The 27,716-nt window shown below is 39.6% G+C and overlaps 1 protein-coding gene across 3 annotated transcripts in view; it reads left to right on the top strand.

The window, feature by feature from the left end:
- Window positions 1–27,716, top strand: part of PAPSS1 (3'-phosphoadenosine 5'-phosphosulfate synthase 1) — a 103,399-nt gene that overhangs the window by 5,974 nt on the left and 69,709 nt on the right. For 2 of the 3 annotated variants that reach the window (XM_059923380.1, XM_059923381.1), the window contains exons 2-5: window positions 6,844–6,958; window positions 11,913–12,148; window positions 18,501–18,639; window positions 22,532–22,650. In XM_059923380.1, the coding sequence (XP_059779363.1) occupies window positions 6,844–6,958; window positions 11,913–12,148; window positions 18,501–18,639; window positions 22,532–22,650 (609 nt within the window). Of the gene's footprint in view, window positions 1–2,162; window positions 2,250–6,843; window positions 6,959–11,912; window positions 12,149–18,500; window positions 18,640–22,531; window positions 22,651–27,716 lie in introns of all 3 variants that reach the window. The other variant, XM_059923379.1, reaches the window with a different exon arrangement.

Genomic DNA, 27,716 nt, shown 5'->3' with positions numbered 1-27,716 from the left:
TGTGTGTGTGTGTGTGTGTGTGTGTGTGTGTAGGGGGGGTTGCTTCTGACATCTGCTGGGTAGAGGCCAGGGATGCTGCTACAAATCCTGCAGTGCACAGGACAGTCCCCACAGCAAAGCACTATCGTTAATGCCGAGGCCCAAAAGACATTAATGCTGAGGTTGAGAAACCCTCTTCTATTCTTTGCTTTGAGTAAGAAAAAGGGGAAATAAATGAGGTAACTCTGAAATGCCAAACTAGTAATTTAAAATAAAATCCGATACTAGCATTTTCTCCTCCACCAGCTAGGATGTTACCATCTTTGGCTCTGAGATGGATCAATTACCCATAGCATACCAACAACAAAACAGTCAAATCCAACCCTGAATTATTTTGAAAGCGAATTACTAAGTAATTGGTTCAAATGAAGAGACTGGTTTTTGTTTTTGTTTTTTTGCTTGTTTTTTTTTTTTTGGTATTTACCTAAGTGGTAATTATTTCTGTGAAATATCCTTTCCTAAGGACACAGTTCTCTACCAAGTAAGTTTTAACTGAGTAAACAGTGGAAATATTGGACAGTACATATAGAAATCCAGTTAGATGACTGCAGCCATTGTTCTTATTCTTCTCTGTAGTTTCTTTGATGGTTGCATCCCTTCCCTCTGTCTTTATCTCTCATATGTTTAAGTGTTCAGTTCATTGTGTTTTTAGTATATTTCCAGTTTTATAACCATCACCAATATCTACTTTTAACATTTTCATCACCCCAAAAAGAAACCCTGTACCCATTAGCAATCATTCCCTATCCTTCCCCTTTCCCCCTCTCTAGCACCTGCCAACCAATAATCTACTTTTTGTCTCTGGGTTTCCCTATTCTAGACTTTCCTATAAATGTAATGATATAATATATGGCCTTTAGTGTCTAATTTCTTTAACTTAGAATAATATTTTCAGGGTTTAACTTAGAATAATATTTTCAGGGTTCATCCATGTTGTAGCATGTATCAATACTTCATTCCTTTATATGATTGAATAATATTATGTTTTCTGGATGTATCACATTTTGCTTACCCTTTCATTGGTTGATGAACATTTGAGTTGTTTCCCCTCTTCAGTTGCTATGAATAATGCTGCTGTGAACATTCATGCACAGTAAGTCTCCTACATATGAACGAGTTCCGTTCCGAGAGCGCATTTATAAGTCCAATTTGTTTGTAAGTCCAACAAAGTTAGCCTAGGTACTCAGCTAACACAGTCGGCTATATGGTACTGTACTGTAATAGGTTTATAATACTTTTCACAAAAATAATACATAAAAAACAAACAAACACAAAAAGTAAAACATTTTTAATCTTACAGTACAGTACCTTGAAAAGTACAGTACAGTCCTGGCTACATCACTGCTGCTTTTATGCTTGCTTCTGGACATCCTGGGCTTGAAATAAAGATACTGTACTACTGTACTCTATACAGTATTGTACAGTAAAGTACACAAAAGCACAACCACTTGTAGAGGACGCATCCCCATCATGTATGTAGGGAAAGCCCTGCTGTCACCATAGTGGGAGGCAGGGGCCTGTCACAGTGTAAAGGTGTCTTTCTCTCTTTATCGTTTGTCTCCTTCCCTGAAATGTTTTTGATCCGTTTTACTCCCCGTATCTAGGAGGACTCCATCAACAAATGATGAATGAGCAGGTAGTCTCAGGCTCATTTCTGACTTCTAGGAATCTCTTATGGCTGGACTTCCCAACTGGAGGTCATCCAGGGCCCCTTCCATTAAAAGTATTGACAGTTTAAAATATCCATTAAGTAAATATTTAAGTGTTCTTTAATCTTTAAAACAGAATAGTTGGAGAGCCATAATGTATATGCGGAGTGTATGCATGACAGTGATCGAATAGGCATGCCAGTATCTTAGCTCTGATTCAGGAGATCTGGGGTGGGGCCTGAGATTCACTTTCTGAGAAGCAGGCAGGTCATTGCAGGTGCTGCTGTGCCCCATGCTTCGTAGCAGCAAGGTTTTAAGTGTAGCCTTTTCAAGTTGTTTTCTTAACCTCCAGGAACGTATGAGCCTCACTCTTGCTGTTTGTCTTTGGCTTGTTAACGTGAACGTTCGAAAGATTAATTTCAGTTATCAATAATTCTGTGAACTACAGCTTTCTTCTCATTGTATTCTTTTCAGTTTTATCCACATGGTACTCTACCGTCTCTCCAGTTTACTCACAGTATGTCTTGGGATATAAAAGACACATCCGTGTTACCATTTCAGGTATTCTTTTTGGAAGAATATACTGTTTGGCAGTCAGTTTAAGATGGGTGGTGGGGTGAGTGATAGATGTTGAAGTCCAGAATTATGCTTGATATTTGGTATATTTTCTGTGCCTTTACAAATTTCACTTAAAAATGCAGAGTTCTTCATAAAATCATCATAAACTCACAAACCATGAAATTCTCCTAAATAGCATCATAGGAGAAGTTAATTTGTCCCATAGGGAAGTGGATAAAATAACAAAACAGCCCATGTGGAAATTAAGGTGGGTCAAAAAGGGTCACAGGGCCACTCGTGTGGGTGTTGAGGACAGCAGTTTGTAGAATGTGTAGGAAATGTACACCACACATACGAGAGGCCACCTGACGTTAGCCTAGTAACAGGACTGGTAGTCATTTAGTCCCAATCTTAGAAAGAGAAGGAATTCTTTTGAATTGTCCCAGTTCTGCTATTCTTAAGACTTCTGAATGTCAATCATCATTTCATTTGCAAGTTATACAGAGAACACAAATCACACTTTAAAATAAATGCCTTATATCTAACTTTTACTGAACACTGACTAGACACAAGAAAAGAGGTTGGGTGTTGTGAAAAACACAAAGAACTATAACTCACAGTGCTTGGCCTATTCTCCCAAGGAAGTAAAAATTATATACAAAAAGACATCGTATAAAACGGTCCATAAATAACAGACGAATCCTATGGGCAGTAAATGTTACAGGGACTGCCTTGGGTGTATGTACAACAAGCCAAATATTACTATAAACCACCCAGACTCTTAGAAAAGAATAAGCCTGATTTCATTGTTCTGTGAGTAGAAACTAGGGCATTGAAGACTCTGAGAACAGGAATGGAGAGTTGGAAGGAAATAACTCACTGATGCACCCACTAATGTCATGTTTTCCTGGCGGGATTATAGGAAGGCTTTGGCTAGAGCGGGTGGAAAAGGAAAAGAGAGGGGAAGGGGAACTAGAAGATTACATATGGAAGTGACCTTTAGATTTTTAGTAAAATTCAGGCATACACCCACCACCTTGCAATTCTAATAGTTCTAAAAAGTGCTCTTTGATTTATTCTGAAAAACCGGGAGGTAGGAGATTGTGGCAAATCTTATTTTAAGTTTGTGTTTTAATATGGAAAATATCAAACATACATTAACAGTAAGCCTCCTTGTACCCAGACTGCCATATTTACTGCCAGAATTTTTTTAAATGTAGGAGGCAAGAAGCCCGGAGGGAGCATACTTTTCTAGTGATTAAAACAATCTCTTATCCTATATTTTCTCTCAACCACAGCCTCAGCATTTTGTAGCTTCTCAGTTTTTATACATTCTACTCAATTTAAAAAGAAAAGCAGAAGATAATTTTATGGTGCCAAAATGAATTAAAACTCATTAAATACATGTTTCTTCTTGCCCCAAAGCAAAGTAACTTGGAAAAAAATCCCGAAACAAAACGACGAAGTCAAACAGGTTCTGCAAGTGTAGGCAGCTAATGTGTTTAGCACCCTCCTTGTGCCCCTATCCCAGTCCTGTCCCCTTCCAGCAGACCCAGCTCCTGTCTCCTCTCCTCCCAGGCTGCCTGCCTGGGAGCTAAAACTGGATACCGCTGGAAAGAGGGGCCGCTGCTTCCCGGGAGACGCAGATGTCTGGGTCAGACACCCCGGGTTTTGTTTAAAATCCTGGAAATGCAGAGCTGGAAAGTTATGTTTGCTTCATCAGTTTAATTGAAATGAAATGGTTTGGGAGACCCATAGTAGAATTCTTCGTGATTATTGGAACTATTGATACATCTGCTAATGAGATGGTTAGTGGGGGAGGGGTGCAGCTTTTGTGGTGGGCCTATTAAAAGAATGGTCAAATTGTCCCTTTGGCTCCTGAGGACACCCCCAGGGCAGTGAGTGAGAGTAAGATGCAGATGGGCAGAGATGCTTTCTCCTGTACACTAGGGGGATTGTGCAGGGAGAGGGGGAAAGAGATCCTGAACCTCAGGCACCTTCTCAGGCCAACCAGTTTTAGAAAAGAACACATCTGGAAGTTGAAGATCTGGATGGAAATGGTCCCTTGACAAAGTCCATGTTCGTGTACCTATGAGGGTGTTTGTTCCCCATTTTGAAGACCTCTGGGTCAAGGGTGAATCAGTCTGACTCTTCCATGCCTCAACCTGAGCCACTCACGTGGCTGCAGAAAACATGGTCATGGCCACTGCTCTTGCTTTAGATGTGTGACCGTTGCCTCCAGACGGCTTGTTTGGACTGCCCAGCAATCATTCTGGATTTCCCCAGTTACTTTTTCACTTTTCTTCGCACTTGCTGTTCCCTGTCTGGAAGGTGCTTCCCTCAGAGGTCATCAGAGATCTTAAATAGCCTCTTTTTGCTGAAGCCTTCCCTGGCCACCCTGTCTAAATATCACACTTCCTATGATATTTCTTCACTTTTTTTGCTTTATTTACTTTTTCCCCCTCTTTGATACTTACTTCTAACTTACATAATTTCCTTATTTATCTTGGTGTTTTCTTTAATCGCCTCTATTTTTCCTCTTAGTCCAGTGGTTCTCAAACTTGAACTGGCATCCGAGTCGCTTGGAGGCTTTAAAATGCAGATTGTCAGGCCCCACCCCAGAGTTTCTGACTTAGTCTGCTTGGGGCAGGTCCTGATAATTTGCATTTCTAGCAGTTTCCAGGAGATGCCAAAGCTGCTGGTTAGGGACCACGCTTTGAGAGCTGCTGCCCTGGGAGGGAAGACTAGAGAGGCCCCAGGAGGACAGTGATTTTATTGGTATTGTGAACTTCTGTTTCATCAGCACCTAGAAGAATGTCAAGCATGTAGTGTGCATTCAGTAGATATCTTTGAGTGAATGATGAATAAAACTGTCTTAAAAAAAATAAGAGCTATACGCAGTATCAAATACAAACACCCTATTAAAAGAATGCTGTCACTTACCTATTTTATAAAGGCATAACTTGTTGAAAAGAATCTAAATTATGTTTTTGCTCCATAGGAGGAGAAAATAGAGGCTATGTAATTCATTTTTTTAATTTTAGAAAACAACTTTATTGAGATAATTTGCCTACCGTTCAATTTACCCGCTTAAAATGTACAATTTGGTAGTTTTTATTATATTTACACAGTTGTGCAACCATCACCACAGTCAATTTTAGAGCATTTTAATTACCCCAGAAAAGAACCCCATATCCATTAGAAGTCACTCCACATTCCTCTCCCAACATCCCAGCCTGAGGTAACCACTAATCTGCTTTCTATCTCTTTAGATTTCCCTATTCTGGATGGTTCATATAAATGGAATTATGCAATATGTGGTCTTTGTGACTGGCATCTTTCATTTAGCATAATGTTTTTGAGGTTTGTCCGTATTGTAGGTTGTATTAGTACTTCATTCCTTTTTATGACCAAATAATATTCCACTGTATGTATATACCATACAATTAAACAATTTTGTTTATCTAATTATTAATTGATGGACAAATAGGTTGTTTTCACCTTTTGGCCTTTATGAATCATGCTGCTAGAACATATGTGTACAAGTTTTGTGTGGACATGTTTTCATTTCTTGTGAGCATAAATCTAGGAGTGGGAATCATTTGGACATATGATAATTATATTTAATGTTTTGTAGAACTTCTATTTTCCAAAGTGACTGTACATTCCCATCAGCAAACGTATGAGGATTCTAATTTCTCCATATCCTCACTAGCGCTTGTTATTTCCTGTGTTTTTGATTATAGCCATCGAGTTGGTGTACAGTGGTATCTCGTGGTTTTGATTTGCATTTCTTTGATGGCTAATGATGTCGAGCATCTTTTAATGTGCTTATTCACCATTTGTATTTTTTTCTTTGGAGAAACGTCTATTAAGATCCTTTGAGAACTATGTAATTTTATGCCCTTTTTGTTTAAGGAGAAGAAAATTTGAGAGAACAACAATTACATTCCATTTTTTTCATCATGCATTTCATGATACCTGCAGACATCCCTTCCACACTTCATTCAGGAATCTGCTCAGATGCCACCTTCTCAGAGGTTTTTCCTGATCATCCTGTCTAAAAAGGCACTCATCCTCTGTCTCTCTTTCCATTCTTACCCTGTTTTATTTTCAGAGTGCGCTTGTCACTCTCTGATTTAATAATTAAGTGTTATTGGTCTGTCTCCTGCCAGTGGAATGAGCTCAATGAGAGTAGGGACCCTGTTTTGTTCACTTGGTGTACTAGTAGGGCCTCAGGAAACAATGGTTGAACGAATGAATGAGTGAGAAGACTGGGCTCTGGAGTCTGCCACTTACTAGTTAGGGGAACTGGGGCAAGTTATTTAACTTTTCTCAGGTTTCACACCTTCATCGGGAAAACCACAGTAGTAGGAGTTTCTGCATCCTTGAGGGGCTTTGCAGACTAATTAATTGGTGTATGTAAAGAACTGAACACTGTGCCAGGTACTCTAAAGAAAGAAAAAGCTGTTTTCATCTTTTTCCTTGCTTTTGGCATGTTACATAGGGCAGTTACTGTATGTTTGCAAGGAATATATGTTTACCTTTTTAGGGACTCAGGTAAACCAGAATTCTTTATTTTTTTTCTTTTTTCCAGGGGATGCAGAGGGCAACTAATGTCACCTATCAAGCTCACCACGTCAGCAGGAACAAGAGAGGTCAGGTGGTGGGGACCAGAGGTGGCTTTCGCGGTTGCACGGTTTGGCTAACAGGTACGGTCTGGAGAGATAAGCCAGTCTATTTCAAAAGCAGTGGTATAGACAGCCTTGAGCTAGGAGTAAGGATACCTAAATTTTGAGCTCTATTCTTGTATCTGGAGCATCAGAATATGTAACTGACAAAGTTGCTTAATAATAACTTTTGGTAATTCCTTTCGTTCTTTACAAAATTGCTGTTAAATGGGGAAAATCAGAATGCATCTTAAAACTACTTTCCAGTTGATAACTACCTTACATTCTATAAAATTCTGCATGCAAATAGGACCTGGATTCTGCCTTCAAGATGCTAATAATATAGACCATATGAAGAGAAAGAATGTGTGGTAAAGAATTTCACACAATCAGTTTCTAATGATTCTTCTTCTGCTTTGGCTTCTGATTGATTCTTGTGTTGATTTTCCCAGAATCTCTTTGAGAGGGTAAATTGATCCAGGTTTTGGAGGTGGTTTTAAAAATGATGGATCTTTTTTCACTTCTAGGAGTTTTAAATAAAATTTTGTTGCATCTTGCCAATTTACCCATGTTGGAGGACAGAGGGAATGAAAAGTGCCCACTGAATTGAGAAGGAATCTTGAGACTGAAAAGCAAGGCAGGCAGCTCCATATAATCAGTGGATCAGTTTATTATAGGGTAACTTATTCACAGGGTGGAATCTGGCAAACAGTGATCTGGAAACATTCACAGCTACACTCTGCACTGCTGAGGGGCCACTGGGACAATTTCATAGTTAACCTAGGGTACGGGGGTATGTGCTTGGAAACAGGAAGTGTATTCCTTAGTCAGGATTTATGAATGGGTAACTAGTCTTCTGGGCACCAGGAATATATTAGCGAAGCTCTTCATCATTGTTTGGGGACTAACAGAGCATAGAGGCCACCTGGACCTAACAAACATTAAACAATCTATTATCTACAAAGCCTTGGTGACAGAGAAGTGCCAAGTTGGCATCAGTTATGCCGACAGCCACACAACCCACTAAAATTTATACCTATTTATTTTCCAAATGTGGATGTGGGTCCATTTTCCAATGTCTTTGTCAACATGGATATTACCCATCCTTAAAACTTTTGCTGATTGCCAAAAAACAGCATTCCCATTTTCTGTTTTTATAAATTGAAAATTTCAGCTATAGATAGGTCTGTGTGTTTCTGTATGAAAGAAGAGAGCATTTTTGAGTTCTTCCCATCTCCTCATTCTTAAGTCTAGAGTGATGTTAAATTGTTACATTTATATTGTCTAGGCTTGTGACACATTCTGTTCCAAATCTTAAATTTCCATAGGTGTTTGTATTTGAGTTCTGTAAGTAAATTGATTCAACCTTACCACCTTCCCATCAGTTCTTTTATTACGGCATGCCCACTCATGAGCTCTTTCTTTGAGTCAAGTTTTTATGGTCTGTATTTTTTTGTTCAGTGGTTTTTATAAGATGGCTTTCCGTTGGATTCTGAATTCCCTGAGTTTTTATGTTGGAGTAATGTTTTAAGAGTTCCAGAACAAAGAAAGTATGAACCAAATATATATTTTACCCAACCAAGTTGTCGTAAAAGACAGGCAGACATTTCTTCTATTAAATATGACTAATCCAATTTTTTTTTCTTGTTCTAAGGAGCTTTCCTTTTTTCACCTGCATGCCTGAAGAATTATTTCTTTTCGTATATTTTCTTTCGGAAGTTTTGCTTTTCTCGTTTAGGCCCTTTTCCTTCTGCAGTTGATTTTTGCGTGTAGTGTGAGGGACGGATCCATTTTCTTTTTTTTCCATATGGATAATCAGTTGTCCCAAGATGAGGGTATCCTTTTTCTCTGATCTGCTGTGCCAGCTGTCCTAGATCAGGTTTCCACTTATGTGTGGATTTGTTTCTGGGAGCTCTGATCTATTCCACTGGTATACTTGTCTATTGCTCTATTATTGCCACACTGTCTTAATTACTATATATTTGTAGAGTCTTGAAATCTAGTGGAGTAAATCCTCTTACCTTCTTCATTAGGAATGTCTTGACTTTTTTTTTTTTTTTTGGCTCTTTGTATTGTATAAATTTTGTAATAGGTTTAACTAATTCCACCAAAATCCAGTTGGGATTTGATTTGGGATTACATTGTATCTAAAGGTCAATTTGGGAGGAAATTGATCTTTAGAATATTGGGTACTCCTTTTCTTAAACATGGTATATTTCATTTATTTTACCACTAATGATGCTTATAAATACTTTTATCAGATTTTTTTGGTACTTGCTTTACAGTGTAGGATGTAATCAGTTTCATAAATGTGTATTTGTAAAGAAAATGTGTTCCCCTAATGTGGGCAATATTCTATATATGTTCATCAGACCAAGGTTGTTAGTTATGTTGTCAAATTTATAGCCTTCACTTTTTTTTTTTTTTTTTGATATTGTTGGAAACAGAAGTCATGATTTCTTTCTTCTTCTTGCAATTCAGTAGCTTAACCAGATCTGTCCAGGTATGGAGTGGTTTGTATGTCATTTTCTTGGAACACTGTTTTTTCTTACATCTTATTTCGGAAAAACTTTCTTGTTTTGTATTTTTACATTGATTGGTATATGAGTTTCCCAGGGCCACTGTAACAAATTACTACAAACCGAGTGGCTTCAAACAACAGAAGTTTATTCTCTCACAGTTTGGGAGCCTGAAATCAAGGATGGTTCCTTCTGTCAGCTCTGGGGAAGAATCTGTTCCATGCCTCTCTCCTGGCGTCTGGTTCTGCTGGCAATCCTTAGCGCTCCTTGGCTTGTAGAGGTACCACTCCAGTCTCTGCTTTCGCCTTCAGATGGCCTTGTTATAAAGATTTCAGTCACTGGATTTAGTGCCCACTGTAGTCCTGTGTGACCTCATTTTAATTTAACTAATTACATGCACAGAGACCCTGTTTCCAAATAAGGTCACATTCTGAGGTTCCAGGTGTATGTGAATTTTGGGGAGGACACTATTCAATCTAGTACATTTGGTTTCTCTTTGGTATACCAGTTTGCTTTATCTTAGTTTTGGATTATCTGTCTTGCATTATCTATTAATTTTCTCTAACCACTTTGATTTCCTAGCCTTTTTGTCTACGTTCAGTGAAAGTTTCTGTGTCATTAGTTCAGTTTTCGGCAGTGTCTGTTCTTTGTTTCAAATTAAATATATACATAAAATGTGTACGTGTACACATGTATGTATAAACAGACACTTCAATTGTAGTTGAGGTTATCTTTGTGTTTTTTTAAATTTTTATTTTATATTGGAGTATAGTTGATTAGGTTGTCTTTGTTGTATAAAAAGTTGATGTTTTCAGTTTTTTTTTCCCCTGATACTTAGTGTTCAACTGGTAGTTAAAAACAACAATAGCAAAGAACAGAAAAACCTAGTCTCCCCAACCTCCATCGCTTTGTTCAGTCATTGTTGCTATGCAACAAATTACCCAAAACCTGGTGGTGTGAAACAGCCATTTTAATTTGTTCACTGTTTTGTGGGTAAGGAATCCAAGAGTGCTCTGCTGGGCAGTTCCCCCCTGGGTCTTGCTTGGTTGCAGTCATGCTGGCTTGGGCTCCAGTCATCTAAAGCCACAAGTGGCTGGGTGTCCGCGATGACTCCCTGGTGGATGCTGCTGGTCCGCTGGGAGCTTAGCTGGCTAAGGCTCTCGACAGGAACACCTACTTCTGATTTCTCTAGCACGGTGGTCTCAGAGTATTTTACAGCTGCCTTCTCCCGAATTAAATATCCAAAGAGAAGCTGAATAGCCTTTTCTGACCCAGTCTTGGAAGTCATGCTCATCATTTTCACTCTATTGTTTTGGCTACAGGCGACTCCTAAGTCCAGCCCAGATTCAAGGGCTGAGAAATACTCTACCTCTGGGTGTGACAGTGGCAGTGTCACATTGTAAAAAAGCTTTCAGTCAATCTTTGGAAAATACTACCTGCTGTACTCATGTTAATATACATTTTTAATGTAGAAACCATATAACACTATATTGATCCTCTTAACATATCCTTTTTAAATTGATTTTTCAGTTAGCCTTCTATACTAGCACGTCAAAGTATCAGTACATTAGGTTTCAGTGTTTTATCTCTTGTCTCATAACTATCTTAATTTTTTTTTTTTTTGAAATATCTACCTGTGTATTTATATATTCGGCTGCGTCAGGGTCTTAGCTGCAGCATGCGGGATCTTCGTTGTGGCATGTGGGATCTTTAGTTGCGGCATGTGAACTCTTAGTTGTGGCATGTGGGATCTAGTTCCCTGACCAGGGATTGAACCTGGGCCCCCTGCATTGGGAGTGTGGAGTCTTAGCCACTGGACTACGAGGGAAGTACCTATCTTAGTTGTGAATTCTGATACACTCATCAAGGTGGCAAGTATTAGTGCATAAATGTACTCTTTCCTTTTCCTTTACTCATCGTTTAGTGACTAAACATTGGTAGAGGAAGATGAAATGAGGATATTCTTTCAAGGTTAATTATATTATAAATTGGATTCCCAGGTGCTTTTATCATGGTAACCTTTGGGAGGTGTTGATCCTGGGATATAGAGGTAACTTTCTAATATTATTTCACTTACTTTTGTCCTTTCTTTTTCTTTCCTCACCAGAAATAATTTGGTCATATAACTTTCTTTTAAAATTGGCATGCAGCTTTAGAATAGTGGTAACAAGAGGACAAAGTGAATGTCTACCCAACCATGTGTAATATTAAAATTGGTTAAGCCTTTGTAGCTCAGTGATTTCTAGGGTACCTTCGGGGTTAGACAGAAGTTACTAAAAACATAAATGCTTATTATATTTAAACTACAGATGTTTTTCTAGCTAAGACGTAGTAAAATTTTACAGAGAAATATTAGACAAGAATGTTGCTAAGAGACTGCTCTGAATAATGAATATAATTAAGCCTGTGGTTAAAATTCTTTATTACTTATCCTCCTAACTTTATGTATGGAATCTGTTTGGACTGTTCATTTCTAGGCTTATCGGGAGCAGGAAAGACCACCGTAAGCATGGCTTTGGAGGAGTACTTGGTTTGCCATGGTATTCCATGCTACACTTTGGATGGTGACAACATTCGTCAGGGTCTCAATAAAAATCTTGGCTTTAGTCCTGAAGACAGAGAAGAGAATGTTCGACGCATCGCAGAAGTTGCTAAGCTGTTTGCAGATGCTGGCTTAGTGTGCATCACAAGTTTTATATCGCCTTATACTCAGGTATGTGGCTTTTGCGCCATTGCTGTTCTAATTACATGTATTGAGAATATGGTGTCAGGCAAAGCAAATAATTTAAACACTGACATGTACTTTGAGGCTAAATCCAAATTAAAACAATTAACCTACAACATTTTTGTGCTGCAGCTTCCTGAGTAAATTCATTTTTGAAAAGCTTGCTATATAACCCACACACCCACCGCCCCCCTCAAAAGTATAACCAGAGTTGTTGAAGAAGTCAATGGCCAAATTATTTCAAGTTTGACTTTTCAGTTCAAAAATCCTATAATAAATACTCAACATGTATCAAACACCAGGGAAAATCTTAGGTTTCTTAACATGTGTCCTATCGTGGCTTCTTTGCTCACAATTCTTGAGTTTCATCTTTCATCACACTCTGTCTTATTTTAGAGACCATAGAGCACTAATTCACTTTTTTGTATGTCTCTGAAAAAAATCATGCTGTTTCTCACCATGAGAATTCTGTTTCCCTCTGCCTCGAAGGCCCTCTTCTCCTTCCTCTTAGCCTCGCCTCAGCTTCGGTTCACACCTGTTCATGCTTTGAGACTCAGGTTGGGTATTTCTTCCTCCTAAGTCTCTCAGGCTTTGTTGGGTACCTGTCTTTGGTGCCCTTGTTATTGTACCATAGCACATTGTTTTATTGTAAATACCAGTTCTTTGGTTGGGGGTGCTAATAGCAGCAGTAATAATAATAATAATGATAATAATAGCAGCTAACGTTTATTGAGCACTTACTGTATAATGGTAACAGTTTGAAAGTGCTTTTATGTGAATTAGCTCACTTAGTTCTCATCACCCAATGAGGAGGGTGGAGGTGAGGAAACAGAGGTATCAGTCGCCCCACCTCACACACTCTACATGGCAGAGCAAGGATTTGCACCCAGACAGTGTCAGTGGAACCTGTGCTCTTGCCCACTGTGCTTTGCTGTCTCGAAACCCCACTGGCTCTTTGAAGGGTGGGACTACATCTGATTTATCTTTATAATCCTGATGCCAAGCCCAGATCCTGGAACACAGTAGATATTTAGTGTTTGTTAAATGATAGCGTAGCCCCTTAGGAAGCCCAGATATGAAAGAACAGGTGAGTTAGTGTAGTAGTTAAACATAGCGGCTTTGAAGCCAGAAACGAGACTGAAGTCTCCGCTCTGCCAGTTACTGTTAGGACCTTGGCCGATTTACTTAACCTTCCAAGCTCAGATAATACCTACCTCGTAGGGTTGCTCTGAGGATTAGGTAAATCATGCATTCACAGCTTTCAGCATAGTGCCTGATGTGTAATAAATATTCAGTAAGTGTAGTAAATAATGGTGCAACTCTAGTACTGTATCATAAATCTGGATGGTTACTTAGACTTTTCTTTAAAAACAAAAACAAAATTTGAGCTGTAAGGGTTATAGATAAGTGTGAGACTGAGTGTTAATCATACAGGTTCACTCATGGCAGGAGTCCTAAAAGGTTCTTTGAGCACTAGCTGCTTTTCATTTTCCTGAAACACTGGGATCGGTGTCAATATGTCAGTTTAAGGTATCCTGAATAATGAAGTGTATGAGAGAATGAGAGTTGTTAGAGTTCCTGAATTCTTGGATATCAACAGTTTTCATAGTAATAAAGTAACAGTGATATTTTTGCCCTTTCTGGGAAGCTTTGCAACTCTTGGAAAAAGAGAAAGTCACACCTGATTTGGAGAGCGAGCGGCTGAGACCTGGGTATCTAAAAGTATACGCTGATCTGTTTTTTTGGCTCCCTTGTTTCCATAGCATGGAGCAACACCTTTGTTGATCTCATCCCCAGAAGCACCAAGAATGAAAATGAGGTTCGGACTATGCTTAGGTCATGTCAAAATTCATGATCATATTTGGACCAAATCATATAATACAGGATATGTGTATTCTTCTCTGTCACCACTAACCTTGGGCATCTTGGTTGTAAAAATAAACCTGATAGTTCTTATCCTTGAGGAGTCAGTAGGTAGTCTGGTGGGAGCATAGAGATGCGAACAGTTGCAGTATCGTGAGGCAGGTGGTGAGGTACATGTGTATAAAGGTGCTGTGGAAGATTCACAGAGGAAGTGCTGCTTGAAGTGCGTCATGAAAGATGAGTCAGTTTTCTCGCAGGAGAAAACTATTTCACAGAGGAGATGCTATAGGATTTGCAAAAGCATGGAAATGTGAGGGACTTAGGTCTTTGGGGGAACTGTAAGTAGTTTGTTTTGGCTGCTCTGCCGGATGAACGTGAGGGGAGATGAAGCTCGAGCGATTTGCAGAGGTCTGACGGTGAACTCCGGACGGCTCGGGACTTTGCCCCACAGGTGCTCGAGAGTTTGAGATTGTACTGGGGAAGAGTGTCTCTGGTGTCTTTGTATTTTAGTGAGGTCACCCTTAAGGCCTGGCATGGGAAGGGTCTGGAGGTAGGAGACTAGTCAGGAGGCTTTTGGAGTGAATTCAGGTAGCGGCCATGGGAATAGAAAAGATGGGGCATATTTGAGGGCCCTTGAGCCTGTAGCATCAGTGGAACGTGGTGCCCGTGTTGATTGCTGAGTTTGGGGGTGAACATGAAGGATGGTGCTTTCAGAAGAGAAGATGGTATGATTGAGTTAGAAAATGTAGGGTAGGAAGGGAGAAGATGACTGTTTCATTTTAGCTGGGTTAGGTTTGAAATGCTGGTGGCGTATCTAGGTGAGGATGACCACTGGGTCATTGGGAAGTTGGTTCTGGAGCTCAGGAACGTTGTGTAGAATTGAGATAAAGATTTGGGAATCAGGGGCTTCCCTGGTGGTGCAGTGGTTAAAGAATCCGCCTGCCAGTGCAGAGGACACGGGTTCGAGTCCTGGTCGGGGAAGATCCCACATGCCACGGAGCAACTAAGCCCATGTGCCACAACTGCTGAGCCTGTGCTCTAGAGCCTGCAAGCCACAACTACTGAGCCCGCAAGCCACAACTACTGAGCCCACGTGCCACAACTCCTGAAGCCTGTGCACCTAGAGCCCGTGCTCTGCAACAAGAGAAGCCACCACAATGACAGGCCCGCGCACCTCAATGAAGAGTAGCCCCCGCTCGCCACAACTAGAGAAAGCCCACGCACAGCAACAAAGACCCAATGCAGCCAAAAATAAATTTAAAAAAAAAAATTGGGGAATCATTAACTTTATTGTTGAAACCTTGATGAAGTTGAGTATACAGAAGAGTATATAGAATGAGAAGCAAGTCACAGATGGAAACTTGGGGAACACCTTCATTTAAAAGGACAGTTGGAATAGTAGGATCACGACTTAATCACTCTGCCAGATACTAAGGGTATAAAGCTACTGAAGTTATTTCAGTATACTGGGATGAGATCTGTGACAGAGGTATATGGTGGGTACTCTGAGAACGCAGCGGGAGTGAGGCCTCAGTCAGCCTGGACATGGGGGTAGGCTTCCTGGAGGACTTAGCACGGAGCTGTGCTGTGAGGGGACACCTTGCTGTAGCCAGAGGAGAGAGGTGGAGTGTTTTTGGCAGGGGGGGGCATTGCAAAGGCATTAGGCCCAAACAGCCTGGTAGACCAGGCAGGTGCAAGACTGAGAATGGTGGGGCCAGGTGGAGAAGGCCTGACGCGTCACACTGAGAAGCTTGGGGTTTACCCTGATGGTGCTGGGCAGTCTCTGAAGAGTTTAGTGACGTGGTTGAATTTGCATCCTCTGTCATCCTGGGGACAATGTAGAGTGTGGCTTTGAGCAGGTCAAAGCTGGAAGCCAGCAGACTGATTAAAAGGGTGTTGTCCAGACAAGAAAAATGAGGTTGAACCAGGAGCTAGGGAAGAAGTGCAGACTGGGTTAGTGTAATGTCTAGAGGTAAAATCTGAAGGACTTTGTGACAAAATGCAGGGGGTGGGACGGCAAAGGGAAGAAACCAGAACAAGTCTGGGGATTCTGGGTGAGTCGTGTTGTCATCCCTTGATTTGGGCAGTATAGGTGGGAATGCAAGCTTGGGAGAAAAGAGAGTGGGCTCAGTTTTGGACGTGTTAAGTTTGAGGTACCTGGGAGATCTCCAGGTGGGTGTAATTTGGAGGAAGTTGGAAAGGTGCGTTTAATTTCAGGAGAGGACAGAGTTCAGGCTTGAGTGGTTTGTATGATGCAGTTTACACTGTGAAAGCAGTTGAGAAAAGTGCTCAGGGACCGTGCAGCGTGAACAGCGGGCTCCTGGTAGAACGTGGGCAACACCAGTGCCTCGGGGATGGGTGAAGTCAGAGGAGCCCAGGGGAGCGTGCAGAGGAACGGCCGGGGAGTAGCATTATTGCAGTACACAGGGTTAGTAGTGTGAAATGTGGCAGAATGGCCTGGAAAGTGCCATGATTAAGGGAATTTTTGTATGATTTGTTAGTTCATCTCTTTTTAATGGAAGAGAGTGACTTTTCCTTGTTTGTTGCCAGTGGAGAAGGAGGTAGTTGAAAATTCCAGATGCAGCAGCGATAATGGGTTGAGCAAGGTTCATTAGCAGGAAGGGGATTTTTTTTTTTCTTATGTACAATTTTTAAAAGTTACTTTCCATTTACAGTTATTACAAAATATTGGCTATATTCCATGTTGTACAATACATCCTTTAGCTTATCTTACACCTAATAGTTTGTACCTCCGACTCCCCACCCCTATGTTGCCCCTTCCCCCCCTCTCCTACTGGTAAACACTAGTTTGTTCTCCATATCTGTGAGTCTGCTGCTTTTTTGTTATATTCACTAGTTTGTTGTTTTTTTTTTTAATTAATTAATTTTATTTATTTATTATTTTTGGCTGCGTTGGGTCTTTGTTGCTGCACGCGGGCTTTCTCTAGTTGCGGCGAGCAGGGACTACTCTTCGTTGCTGTGTGCGAGCTTCTCATTGCAGTGGCTTCTCTTGTTGCAGAGCACAAGCTCTAGGCACACAGGCTTCAGTAGTTGTGGCTCGCAGGCTCTGGAACGCAGGCTCAGTAGTAGTGGCGCACGGGCTTAGTTGCTCCACGGCATGTGGGATCTTACCGGACCAGGGCTTGAACCCGTGTACCCTGCATTGGCAGGTGGATTCTTAACCACTGCACCACCAGGGAAGTCCTGTTGTATTTGTTTAGATTCCACATACAAGTGGTATCATACAGTATTTGTCTTTCTCTGTCAAACTTATTTCACTTAGCATAATGCCCTCCAAGCCCATCCGTGTTACTACAAATGGCAAAATCGCATTCTTTTTTATGGCTGAATAGTATTCCATTGTAGAGTAGGGGATTTTTGAATCTGTGAAGGGAGGAGTGGCAGGAGGGAAGGAGATAAAGGTGGGGGATATAGGTAAATTATATGGCAGAGGGGAGATTGAGAGCGTTCGTGTCTGGGGATTTCCTTTTCTTTTCTTTCTTTCTTTTCTTTGGCCATGCTGCATGGCATGTGGGATCTTAGTTTCCTGACCAGGGATTGAACCCACGCCCCCTGCATTGGAAGCGTGGAGTCCTAACCATTGGACGGTCAGGGAAGTCCCTGGGGATTTTCTTTTTGAAATTAGAAGTGTGGCCATCTGATAAGAGTGGAAGTAGGCATGGGTTGAGGGGCTGTAAGAAAGGTGGTAAATGATAGCATGAGCCATGTGGGGATAGGATGGAGGAAGGTGCAAGGGCTAGCTTTGAAAATGGTGGCACTGCCTTGTCTATGGAATATGAATGTGGAGCCTGCGTTTGAGAACAGGGAGATGAGTGACTCCTCAAGGGAGAACTTGGTTTTAGTTAAGACCAGAAAGAAGAAGAGTTTCACTTACAAAGGAAGCAGTGTTCCAGAGAGAGTTTAGGCCGAGCAGTGAAGGTATTAGCAGAGTTGGGCGTTAGGAGCCATGCAGAAAAGTAAAGTTTTGGGAATGCTAGAGATGTGTAGTGGCTTCAGGGGTTTGTATTTGGCAAGTGAATAAACTAGCCTCAGGGTTCTGAATGGATGGATCCCTTGTGAAGTTACTTTCATGCTAGCTCAGGCTGAGGTTGAGCGTGTTGTTAAGAGAGGCCTGATGACATCTGCATTTAAGCTGGGCTTTGGCTCAGCTTCCTCGTAAAATTTAGGTGAAAGTTTTTATGGGGCATCCATTGTTCTCCCTCCTGGAACTTGCCAATATCTCAGATTTTTAGAATAGCAGGCCTTTTAAAATCCTTTATGAAGAATGGGTGTGTTAATCTAATAATTTCTTGGGTTTATTTTTTTTCAGTTTATATTTTCAAAATATAAATTAAACTTTGTCTATTTTCCACTAACACAGCTGAAAAGCACTTTTACTTGTCCTTGGCATTAATACAGTACCCTTGATTCATATGAGCACTCTTTGTTACGTTTCTGTATGTGCCTTTTTTCTAAGGATCGCAACAATGCAAGGCAAATTCATGAGGGTGCAAGTTTACCTTTTTTTGAAGTGTTTGTTGATGCTCCTCTGCATGTTTGTGAACAGAGGGATGTCAAAGGACTCTACAAAAAAGCACGGGCTGGAGAAATTAAAGGTAAGTAATATTTTTTTTCCCAGTTTGTCTTTCCTTAGATATTTCATCTTACCATATCTGAGACTGATAATCTTTTCTAGGAGATGGAAGTTTTCAAACAACTTGGAGCTCCTTGAGAAGAGAAAGCAGGTCTTGTTACACTGTTGTATCTCTCAGGCCTACCGGTAGTACCTGGCACTGTGTACACTCAGTATCATCGATCAGGTTGAAATCCTACTCACAAGGCAGTTTTAGAGGATTGGGACTTTGGGGGCTGGTGGAAACCTATTTGGTATAATTAGGTACCTAGCATTAGATTGGATATTAGTTGCTAGTTGCTGCTACTTCTGTTCTCTTTGTTCCAGTGAAAATGTAGGACATTCCATAGCTACTGGGAAAAATGCCTGAATTATAAGCATCTTGAGAGCAAGGAAAATATCTCATTCTTATTTATATCATAGTGCCTGGAATGGTCTGAAATTCATTCTATGTATGATTGTTGCATTAGATTAAATTAACATATCTGTGATTTTACCAAAGTACATACAGCTTGTATTTTCGATTTTGTGGTCTGCTCCCAGAGTTTCAACTATGATGAAAATTTGGACATAGAAAGAGACATTTAGAACCTGTTCTGCTGTCGCCCTTGATACCAGTCATTCTCTTTATCTTTTAGACATCCTTTGACATTAGCCCTGGTCTATTACCGGTATTATTATTAACAGTTAAAGAGGGCATGCCAGCATAAGAAAAATCAAAGATAGGTTCAGCATTGTTTGGGATCAATTCATGCCCCTAACTTTTGTTTGCCTTCCCAGCAGGGAGTGTGATAGCCTCAGACTATCAGGAGCTCTATGAAGTGTAGATTTTGGCACCAGCTTCTGGCCCTAGAAAGGAAAAGGTGGAACAGGAAGGAAAATGCTTGTTATTCTGGGCTCTTCTGTTTGGACCTGGGAGCCCCTCAGCAGTTGGGGCAAGTTCCACTGGCCGTGGTGAATCTGGTAACTTGGGCAGGGCTCGTATCCAGTCTTGCCATCATGGAGACTCAAGTTTCACCCATTAAGCCTGTGCTTTCTTGTCTCAGCGAGAATAGGCTGCCTGACCTGAATAATATGTGGCAACAGGAGGGAAAACAGTTTATCCATTTAATTTCTAGGTCACCCTCTCTCTGTTGATGGCCAGTGTGCACTTCTGTTTTTTGTAATAGAGATTTGCAAAGAGAAGCAGAACAGTGTGTCCAGGATCCTGAAGTCTGAATCTTCTACTTATTTTAACTGTAGTTGGTTTTGTTGTTTTTGCAAGGATGGATTGATGAGGGAGGTAGATTTGTTTGCTCAGCTGGAGTAAGCACCCTGTGAGCCAGGACAACATCTTTACCATTTTTGTATTTTTAGAATTTAGCACAGAGCATGGCCCAAAGCATAATACTTGGTACACACACACAGTAAATGCTTGTCGAATGGATTAGAAGGTGGAGTGGAAATTGGATGTTCAACACTTTGATCAGTGCTTTCTATTTGCAAGGTTTATATTTGGTGCTGGGGATGCAAAGATGAATAATAAGACTGAATCCAAAATACCTTGAGTCACTTACAGTTTGCATTCTGTATCTGGGAATGTGCTTGTATTAGTTCAGTTTTCTATGTTTTACTTGTTTACCAGGTGTTTCTTAATTCCTCTGAATAAACATTGATAAAATGTTCTTAGGTTAATGTATACCTGTGTGCATGTGTGTACACACGTTTATTTATTTTAGGTTTGCCATGGTTCTAGAGTTCCTGACTGGACAGTTTTCAAAATCATTTACTCATTGTAAGAATGGTGCTTAAAAAGTTTCCTACCAATGCTATTTCAGAGCCTAGATGGTAAACATTTCAGGGACAGGTGAGATTGCATACATTCAGCAGACTTCAGGCTTTTATAGGCCTTTATATGGCATTTACTAAACTGTAAATATATGCCTGTGTCAGCTACTCTAATACCTAGATTATTTTCATGAGTAATGCTCAACTAGTTGTTATTTACTTAAATATAAATGTTTTTCTCACAGTATACATTTACTGTAATCACTTACGGGCTAAATTAACTAGGAAGAGACTTCCTGGGCTTTTAAAATGTTAAACCAAGTCTTCTAACACAGTGATCCTCAAGCTTTGCTGCACATAAGCATTTTCTGGTGGGACTTAAAAAATCTAGTGCCAAGGCTGTACCCCAGACCATTGAAATCAGAATCTCTTAAGGGTGGGACCCAGTGATTCCAGCGTGTAGCTACATTTGAGAATCAGAGCTTAAGAACTAGTGTTTTAACCAGGTTTGTTTTTTCCCCACCTATTTTACTGTGACTCACCACTAATACTGTTAGGAATATTGGTAATGCAAAAATTTCTTCTTGGGTTCAGGACTTGATGTGATACTTAAAAATATGAAATAGAAAAAAAATGAAATAGATGGGCTGTAGACTTGTAGTGTTTATTTTAAAGCTTTTTAGTAATGATTTTAAATTCACGTTGACCATTCTAACCCAAGAATGACTTGGCATTCCAAGGCAGACAGATCTCGAATGACTTCGGAATGGAATAATGTGAAAGATAGGAATAGCATATCTTCAGCTCAACCAGCCCATTCTGTGGTTAACATCATGTGTTCTTTCTCTTCTAGGCAGTTACACGGTAGCACATATACAGATAGGGAAAATCTGAATAGTGGTTAATATCTAAATTGGTTACATTTGATTGTGGAACATTTTTGGTGATATAACAGGATTCCTTACTTATGTTCTGCTTAAGCTAATAGTAGTTACTCTGTCTTGCCTGAACACTTAATGTGATGGCAGAAGAACCCTGCAGAGCTTCAATTCGGCTGTAGATAATCCTGGTGAATATAATGGACAGATTGACTTGGCATTGGTTTTTGCACTGAGAGGGAAAAACATCTTGTCGAGTTTGGTTTTATGCCCAAGGTTTAGGCAGTATATCCTGTGTTCCTGTGGAGAAATTCGATGCTCTGGATTACTTGGTATTCATTCCTGTTTCTTCACAGGCACTGTAGGCGTTTACTTAACAGAAAAAAGGAAAGGTGATAGAAATGTCATCAATCTTCATTATTTGAAGATTCCAGATTTGCAAATGTGCCTACTCACTAAAAATTTATTTGTTACCCCACATCCATGTACCCACAGTGCTTTGGCTGTCACTTGTAGACACACACAGAGCAGCAAAATTTTAGTCACCCAGAATATACATTCCCAGCTGAAGTTGAACAAGGCTTTTGTGTTTCAGCTCTTATACTGTAAAGAAGTGTCCTTTTCATGGCCTATTTGGTGCCATGTGTTTTGCTTTTATTTTTTTTTCTTTTTGTTGGTGATTTTGCTGTTTAAAATGGCCCCCCGGCACAGTGCTGAAGTACTGTCCAGTGTTCCCAAGTGCAGGAAGACTGACCTGCCTTGTGGAGAAAATACATGTGTTAGGTAAGCTTTGTTCAGACATGAGTTCTGGTGCTGTTGGCCATGAGTTCGGTGTTAATGAATCAGCACTATATATGAAATAAGGTGTCTTTAAACAGAAACACTCATAAAACAATATATTAATTGGTTGACAAAAATTTGGTGACTAGAGGCTCACAGGAAGCCAAACCCACGTTTCTCCTAGAAGCAGTGGTTCAGTATTCACTAATTTTGTGTGTGTGGCAACTTATTGAAGAGAACTACTGCGAATAAGAAGGATCGACTGTTTGTGTTCAAAGAAGAAACAAAAGTTTAATTAGAAATCTTCTCCCAGGAAAGAAGTTTCAATATTATAACCCCGTAACTTAGAAGGGGCAGCATAAATATGAACTTCAGCATAGCAGAGACTTGCACTGAGGAAACAAACCTATTTTAATTTCCACTCCCTCTATTATCTTTTACCTTTTATAGGTTTCACTGGGATTGATTCTGAATATGAAAAGCCAGAGGCCCCGGAATTGGTGCTGAAAACAGACTCCTGTGATGTAAATGACTGTGTCCAGCAGGTTGTGGAACTTCTACAGGAACGGGTAAGAGGAGGTCCAAGAGGGAATCCCCAGAGAATAATTATATCCATCTCATAACATTCCCCCTCCAAAAAAAGGGTGGTGGTAATATGGAGTAACATTTGTATTTTATATTCTTTTTTTTTCTTCCAATTTTATTGAGATATAATTGACATACAGCATTGTATAAGTTGACAGTGTACAGCATAATGATCTGACTTACGTACATCACGAAATGATGATCACAGTTAAGTTTAGTGAACATCTGTCATCTCATATAGATACAGAATTTAAGAAATAGAAACCATTTTTTTGTGTGTGTGATAAGAACTCTTAGGATTTACTTTCTTAGGAACTTTCATATATGACACACAACAGTGCTAATTATATTTATAATGTTGTACATTACATCCCTAGTACTTATTTACCTTATAACTGGAAGATTGTACCTTTTGACTGCCTTCATCCAGTTCCCTCTCCCCCAACCCTCTGCCTCTGGTAACTACAAATCTGATCTCTTTTTCTGTGAGTTTGTTTGTATGTTCATTTGTTTTTGAAGTATAATTTATAACACTGTGTTAGTTTCTGTTACACAACATACTGATGTTTTATATACACTTCAAAATGATTACCATAATAAGTCTAGTTACGTTGCCACAAAGATATTAGTTATTAACTATATTTCCCACACTGTATATTTCATACTCATGACTCATTTATTTTGCAACTATAAGTTTGTACCTCTTTTTTTTTTTTTTTTAAAAAGCCCCATTCAGTTTTTTGTTTCTTTTTTTTTTAAAGATGTATTTATTTATTGATTGATTGATTGCTATGTTGGGTCTTCATTTCTGTGCGAGGGCTTTCTCTAGTTGCGGCAAGCGGGGGCCACTCTTCATCGCGGTGCGCGGGCCTCTCACTGTCGCGGCCTCTCTTGTTGCGGAGCACAGGCTCCAGACGCGCAGGCTCAGTAGTTGTGGCTCACGGGCCTAGTTGCTCCGCGGTATGTGGGATCTTCCCAGACCAGGGCTCGAACCCGTGTCCTCTGCATTAGCAGGCAGATTCTCAACCACTGCGCCACCAGGGAAGCCCAGTTTGTACCTCTTAATCACCCTCACCTATTTCTTTCTTCATCCCCCAGTCCCCTCTCTTCTGGTAATCTTTTTGCTCTCTGTATCAATAACTCTGTTTCTGTTTTGTTAAGTTTGTTCATTTGTTTTGTTCTTTAGATTCCACATAAAAGTGAAATCATACAGTATTTGTCTTTCTCTGTCTGACTTATTTCACTTAGTATAGTATCCTATGGGTCCATCCATATTGTCATAAATGGCAAGATTTCATTCTCTTTTACGGCTGAGTAATATTTCATTATATACATATACCACAACTTTATCCATTCATCTATTGATGGGTACTTGGGTTGCATCCATTTCTTGGCTGTTGTAAATAATGCTGCATAGGGATGTGTATAGCTTTTCTAATTAGTGTTTTTATTTTCTTTGGATAAATACCTAGGAGAGGTATTGATGTATCATATGATAGTTCTATTTTTAATTTTTTGAGGAATCTCCATACAGTTTTCCATAGTGGCTGCACCAATTTATATTCCCACCAATAGTGTATGAGGGTTCCCTTTTCCACACATCCTCGACGATACTTGTTATTTGTTGTGTTTTTGTTAATAGCCATTCTGACAGGTGTGAGGCGTTATCTCTATAGTGGTTTTGATTTGTATTTCCCTGATCATTAGTGATGTTGAGCATCTTTTCATGTGCTTGTTCACCAATTGCATGTCTTCTTTAGAAAAACAGATCCTCAGATCCTCTGCCCATTTTTTAATCGGATTGTTTGGTTTTTTTGATGTTAGTTGTGTGAGTTTTTTGTATATTTTGGATATAAACCCCTTATCAGCTATATCATTTGTGAATATCTTCTCCCATTCAGTAGGTGGCCTTTTTGTTTTGTTGATAGTTTCCTTTGCTGTGCAAAAGCTTTTTAGTTTGATGTAGTCCCATTTGTTTACTTTTGCATTTGTTTCCCTTGCCTGAGGAGACATAGCCAAAAAAAATACAATTAAGACCAAAGAGCATACTGCCTATGTTTTCTTGTAGAAGTTTTATGGTTTCAGGTCTTACATTTAAGTCTTTAACCCATTTTGAATTTATTTTTGTATATGGTGTGAGAAAGTAGTCCCAGTTTGATTCTTTTGCATGTAGCTGTCCAGTTTTCCCAACATCATTTATTGAAGAGGCTGTCTTTTTTCCCATTGTATATTCTTGGCTCCTTTGTCATAGATTAATTGCCCATATAAATGTGGGTTCATTTCTGGTCTCTCTATTCTGTTCCTTTGATCTATGTGTCTGTTTTTGTACCAGTACCATACTGTTCTGATGATAGTAGCTTTATAGTGTAGTTTGAAATCAGGGAGCATGATACCTCCAGCTTTGTTCTTCTTTCTCAAGATTGTTTTGGCTGTTTGGGGTCTTTTGTGTTTCCATACAAATTTTACAATTATTTGTTCCAGTTCTGTAAAAAATGCCATTAGTATTTTGTTAGGAATTGAAGTGAATTTATAGATTGCCTTGGGTAGTGTGGTCATTTTAGCAATATTAATTCTTCCAGTCCATGACCAGGGTATATCTTTGCATGTTGGTGTCATCTTCACTTTCTTTCATCAGTGTCTTATAGTTTTCTGAGAAGAAGTCTTTTACTTCCTTAGTTAGATTTATTCCTATTTTATTCTCTTTGATGTGATCGTAAATGGAATTATCTTCTTAATTTCTCTTTCTGATAGCTCATTGTTAGTGTATAGAAATGCAACAGATTTCTATATATTAATTTTGTGTCCTGCAACTTTACCAGATTCGTTGATTAGCTATAGTAGTTTTTGGTAGTGTCTTGAGGATTTTCTGTGTAGAGTATCATGTTATCTGCAGTGACAGTGTTACTTCTTCCTTTCCAGTTTGGATGCCTTTTATTTATTTTTCTTGTCTGATTGCTGTGACTAAGACTTCCAATACTATGTTGAATAAAGATGGTGAGAGTAGACAACTTTGTCTTGTTCCTGATCTTAGAGGAAATGCTTTAACCATTGAGTATGCTGTTAGCTGTGGGCTTATCATATATGGCCTTTATCATATTGAGGTGTGTTCTCTCTATACCCACTTTGTTGAGAGTTTTTATCATAAATGGATGTTGAACTTCGTCAGAAGCTTTTTCTGCCTCTATCCAGATGATCATATAATTTTTATTCTTCATCTTGGTAATGTGGCGTATCACATCGACTGATTTGTGGATATCGAACCATCCTTGCATCCCTGGGATTAATCCCACTTGATCAAGGTGTATGATCCTTTTAATGTGTTGTTGAATACATTAATTGCTGAATATGTGCATTTTGAATTCTTTATAGCACTGATGGTTTTCTGTGCATGTGCGTCACTGTGTTAGGTGCTGTGGGGGGCACCATATATGTACCACATGTGAAATATTCCAGTCAGTCCAAACCACAGGAGGCTTGAGAGACAAACAGTCTTTTATTTTACCTGTAATTTTAACACACAAATACCTTATAGAGGAAAGTCATCCTTGGTTATTCAGCTCTACAACTTGGCATCAGTATATTTTTAAGTTGAGTTACATAATGTATTTAACTTTTCCTAAACATTTACAGAGTGTCCAGATTTCCCCTGTGATAACTTGATGACATCTTATGGTTGAATTTTAGGGAGGTGAAGGTTCCAGGACATAAGGACCTTTGTCTCGTTCCTGAGCATATGGAAACGTAAAGAGGTTTGATGCTATCCAGAACTCAGGCCCACTAGGTGCATGATTCTCTCAGAGTTTAGTTTAATCTCAGTTTTTAGAGGTTATTTTTCTTCCCTTCTCTGCTCGTTTCTCCATACTTCCCCTTTTCCAGTGGAGGGTCACAGTTCATTTAGCTGAAGAGGATCTGGCCTTCATGTGGGTGTCAGTAGTTCCTTTCTCCCCAGTCATGGGGTCCCTACCTTTGCTGTTCAGTGCTGCACAGGAACTCCTGATATGGTGGTACACATTCGGCATTGCATCATTGCTCCTCATTCTGTCTTAACTGTGGCTTGTGATTTCTGAACCCACTCTTGATTTTTAAAATCCTATTACCATAAAACTCTTTCATGTAGTATTTCTTACTGGATATACTAGGCATACAACTTATAAATAAAAATTACCTATATCTGAATATACTTTGAATTTTTCCATATTATAAAATGTTTACCAGATGATTAGTCTAGGACTTGCTTTCCTAATTTATTTCCCTTACATAAGCATTTTAGCTGAATAGATAGAAATAAAATGAATTGCTAACTGCCCTGCTCTGATGTTTTTCTTCATATATATTGATGTACTCTCTGCAGGTCAATGAGACCTAATCCCAGAAGGTTTCATACTTCATTTTTCTGCTCTTCTTCATTTTTCTGTTGGTTAATAGGTTTCCTATTAACCAACTTCTGAGCTCTTGAGCTAGTCCTATTGCTCTGCTTCTGGCTTCCGTCTCATCTCTTCATTATTCATTCTTTCATTATCCATCATCAATCCGATATCTGTTAAAAGCCCGCTACTGTAGTTAGTCACATTCTAGGGCACTGGCACTACAGAGCTTAACCAGCTGTGTTTCTGTCCTTGAGGAATTTACATTGTAGGTGATAGAAACAAATTAGAGTATATAACTCCTAGAAAGTGTCCTAGAAACCATAGTTTCAGTGTATACATAGCATACTGGGAGGCACAGAGGACTGAGTTTGGAAAGGCTTTATATCAGATCTTCTCATCTGTTTGTTCATTTTTAAAGGATTTTTTGGGAGAGGGCATAGGATACATTTTAAAAAATTTTATTGAAGTATAGTTGATTTACAATGTTGTGTTTAATTTCTGCTGTACAGCAAAGTGACTCAGTTATACATATATATGTTCTTTTTCATATTCTTTTCCATTATGGTTTATCACAGGATATTGAGTATAGTTCCCTGTGCTATACAATAGGACCTTGTTATTTATCCATCCTATATATAATAGTTTGCATTTGCTAATCCCAAACTCCCAGTCCTTCCCTCTCC

The sequence above is a fragment of the Balaenoptera ricei genome, chromosome 5 (genome assembly GCF_028023285.1).
Source record: "Balaenoptera ricei isolate mBalRic1 chromosome 5, mBalRic1.hap2, whole genome shotgun sequence".
Lineage (NCBI taxonomy): Eukaryota > Metazoa > Chordata > Mammalia > Artiodactyla > Balaenopteridae > Balaenoptera > Balaenoptera ricei.
Note: the sequence above shows the minus strand (reverse complement) of the source record. Positions and strands in the feature narration are given on the sequence as shown.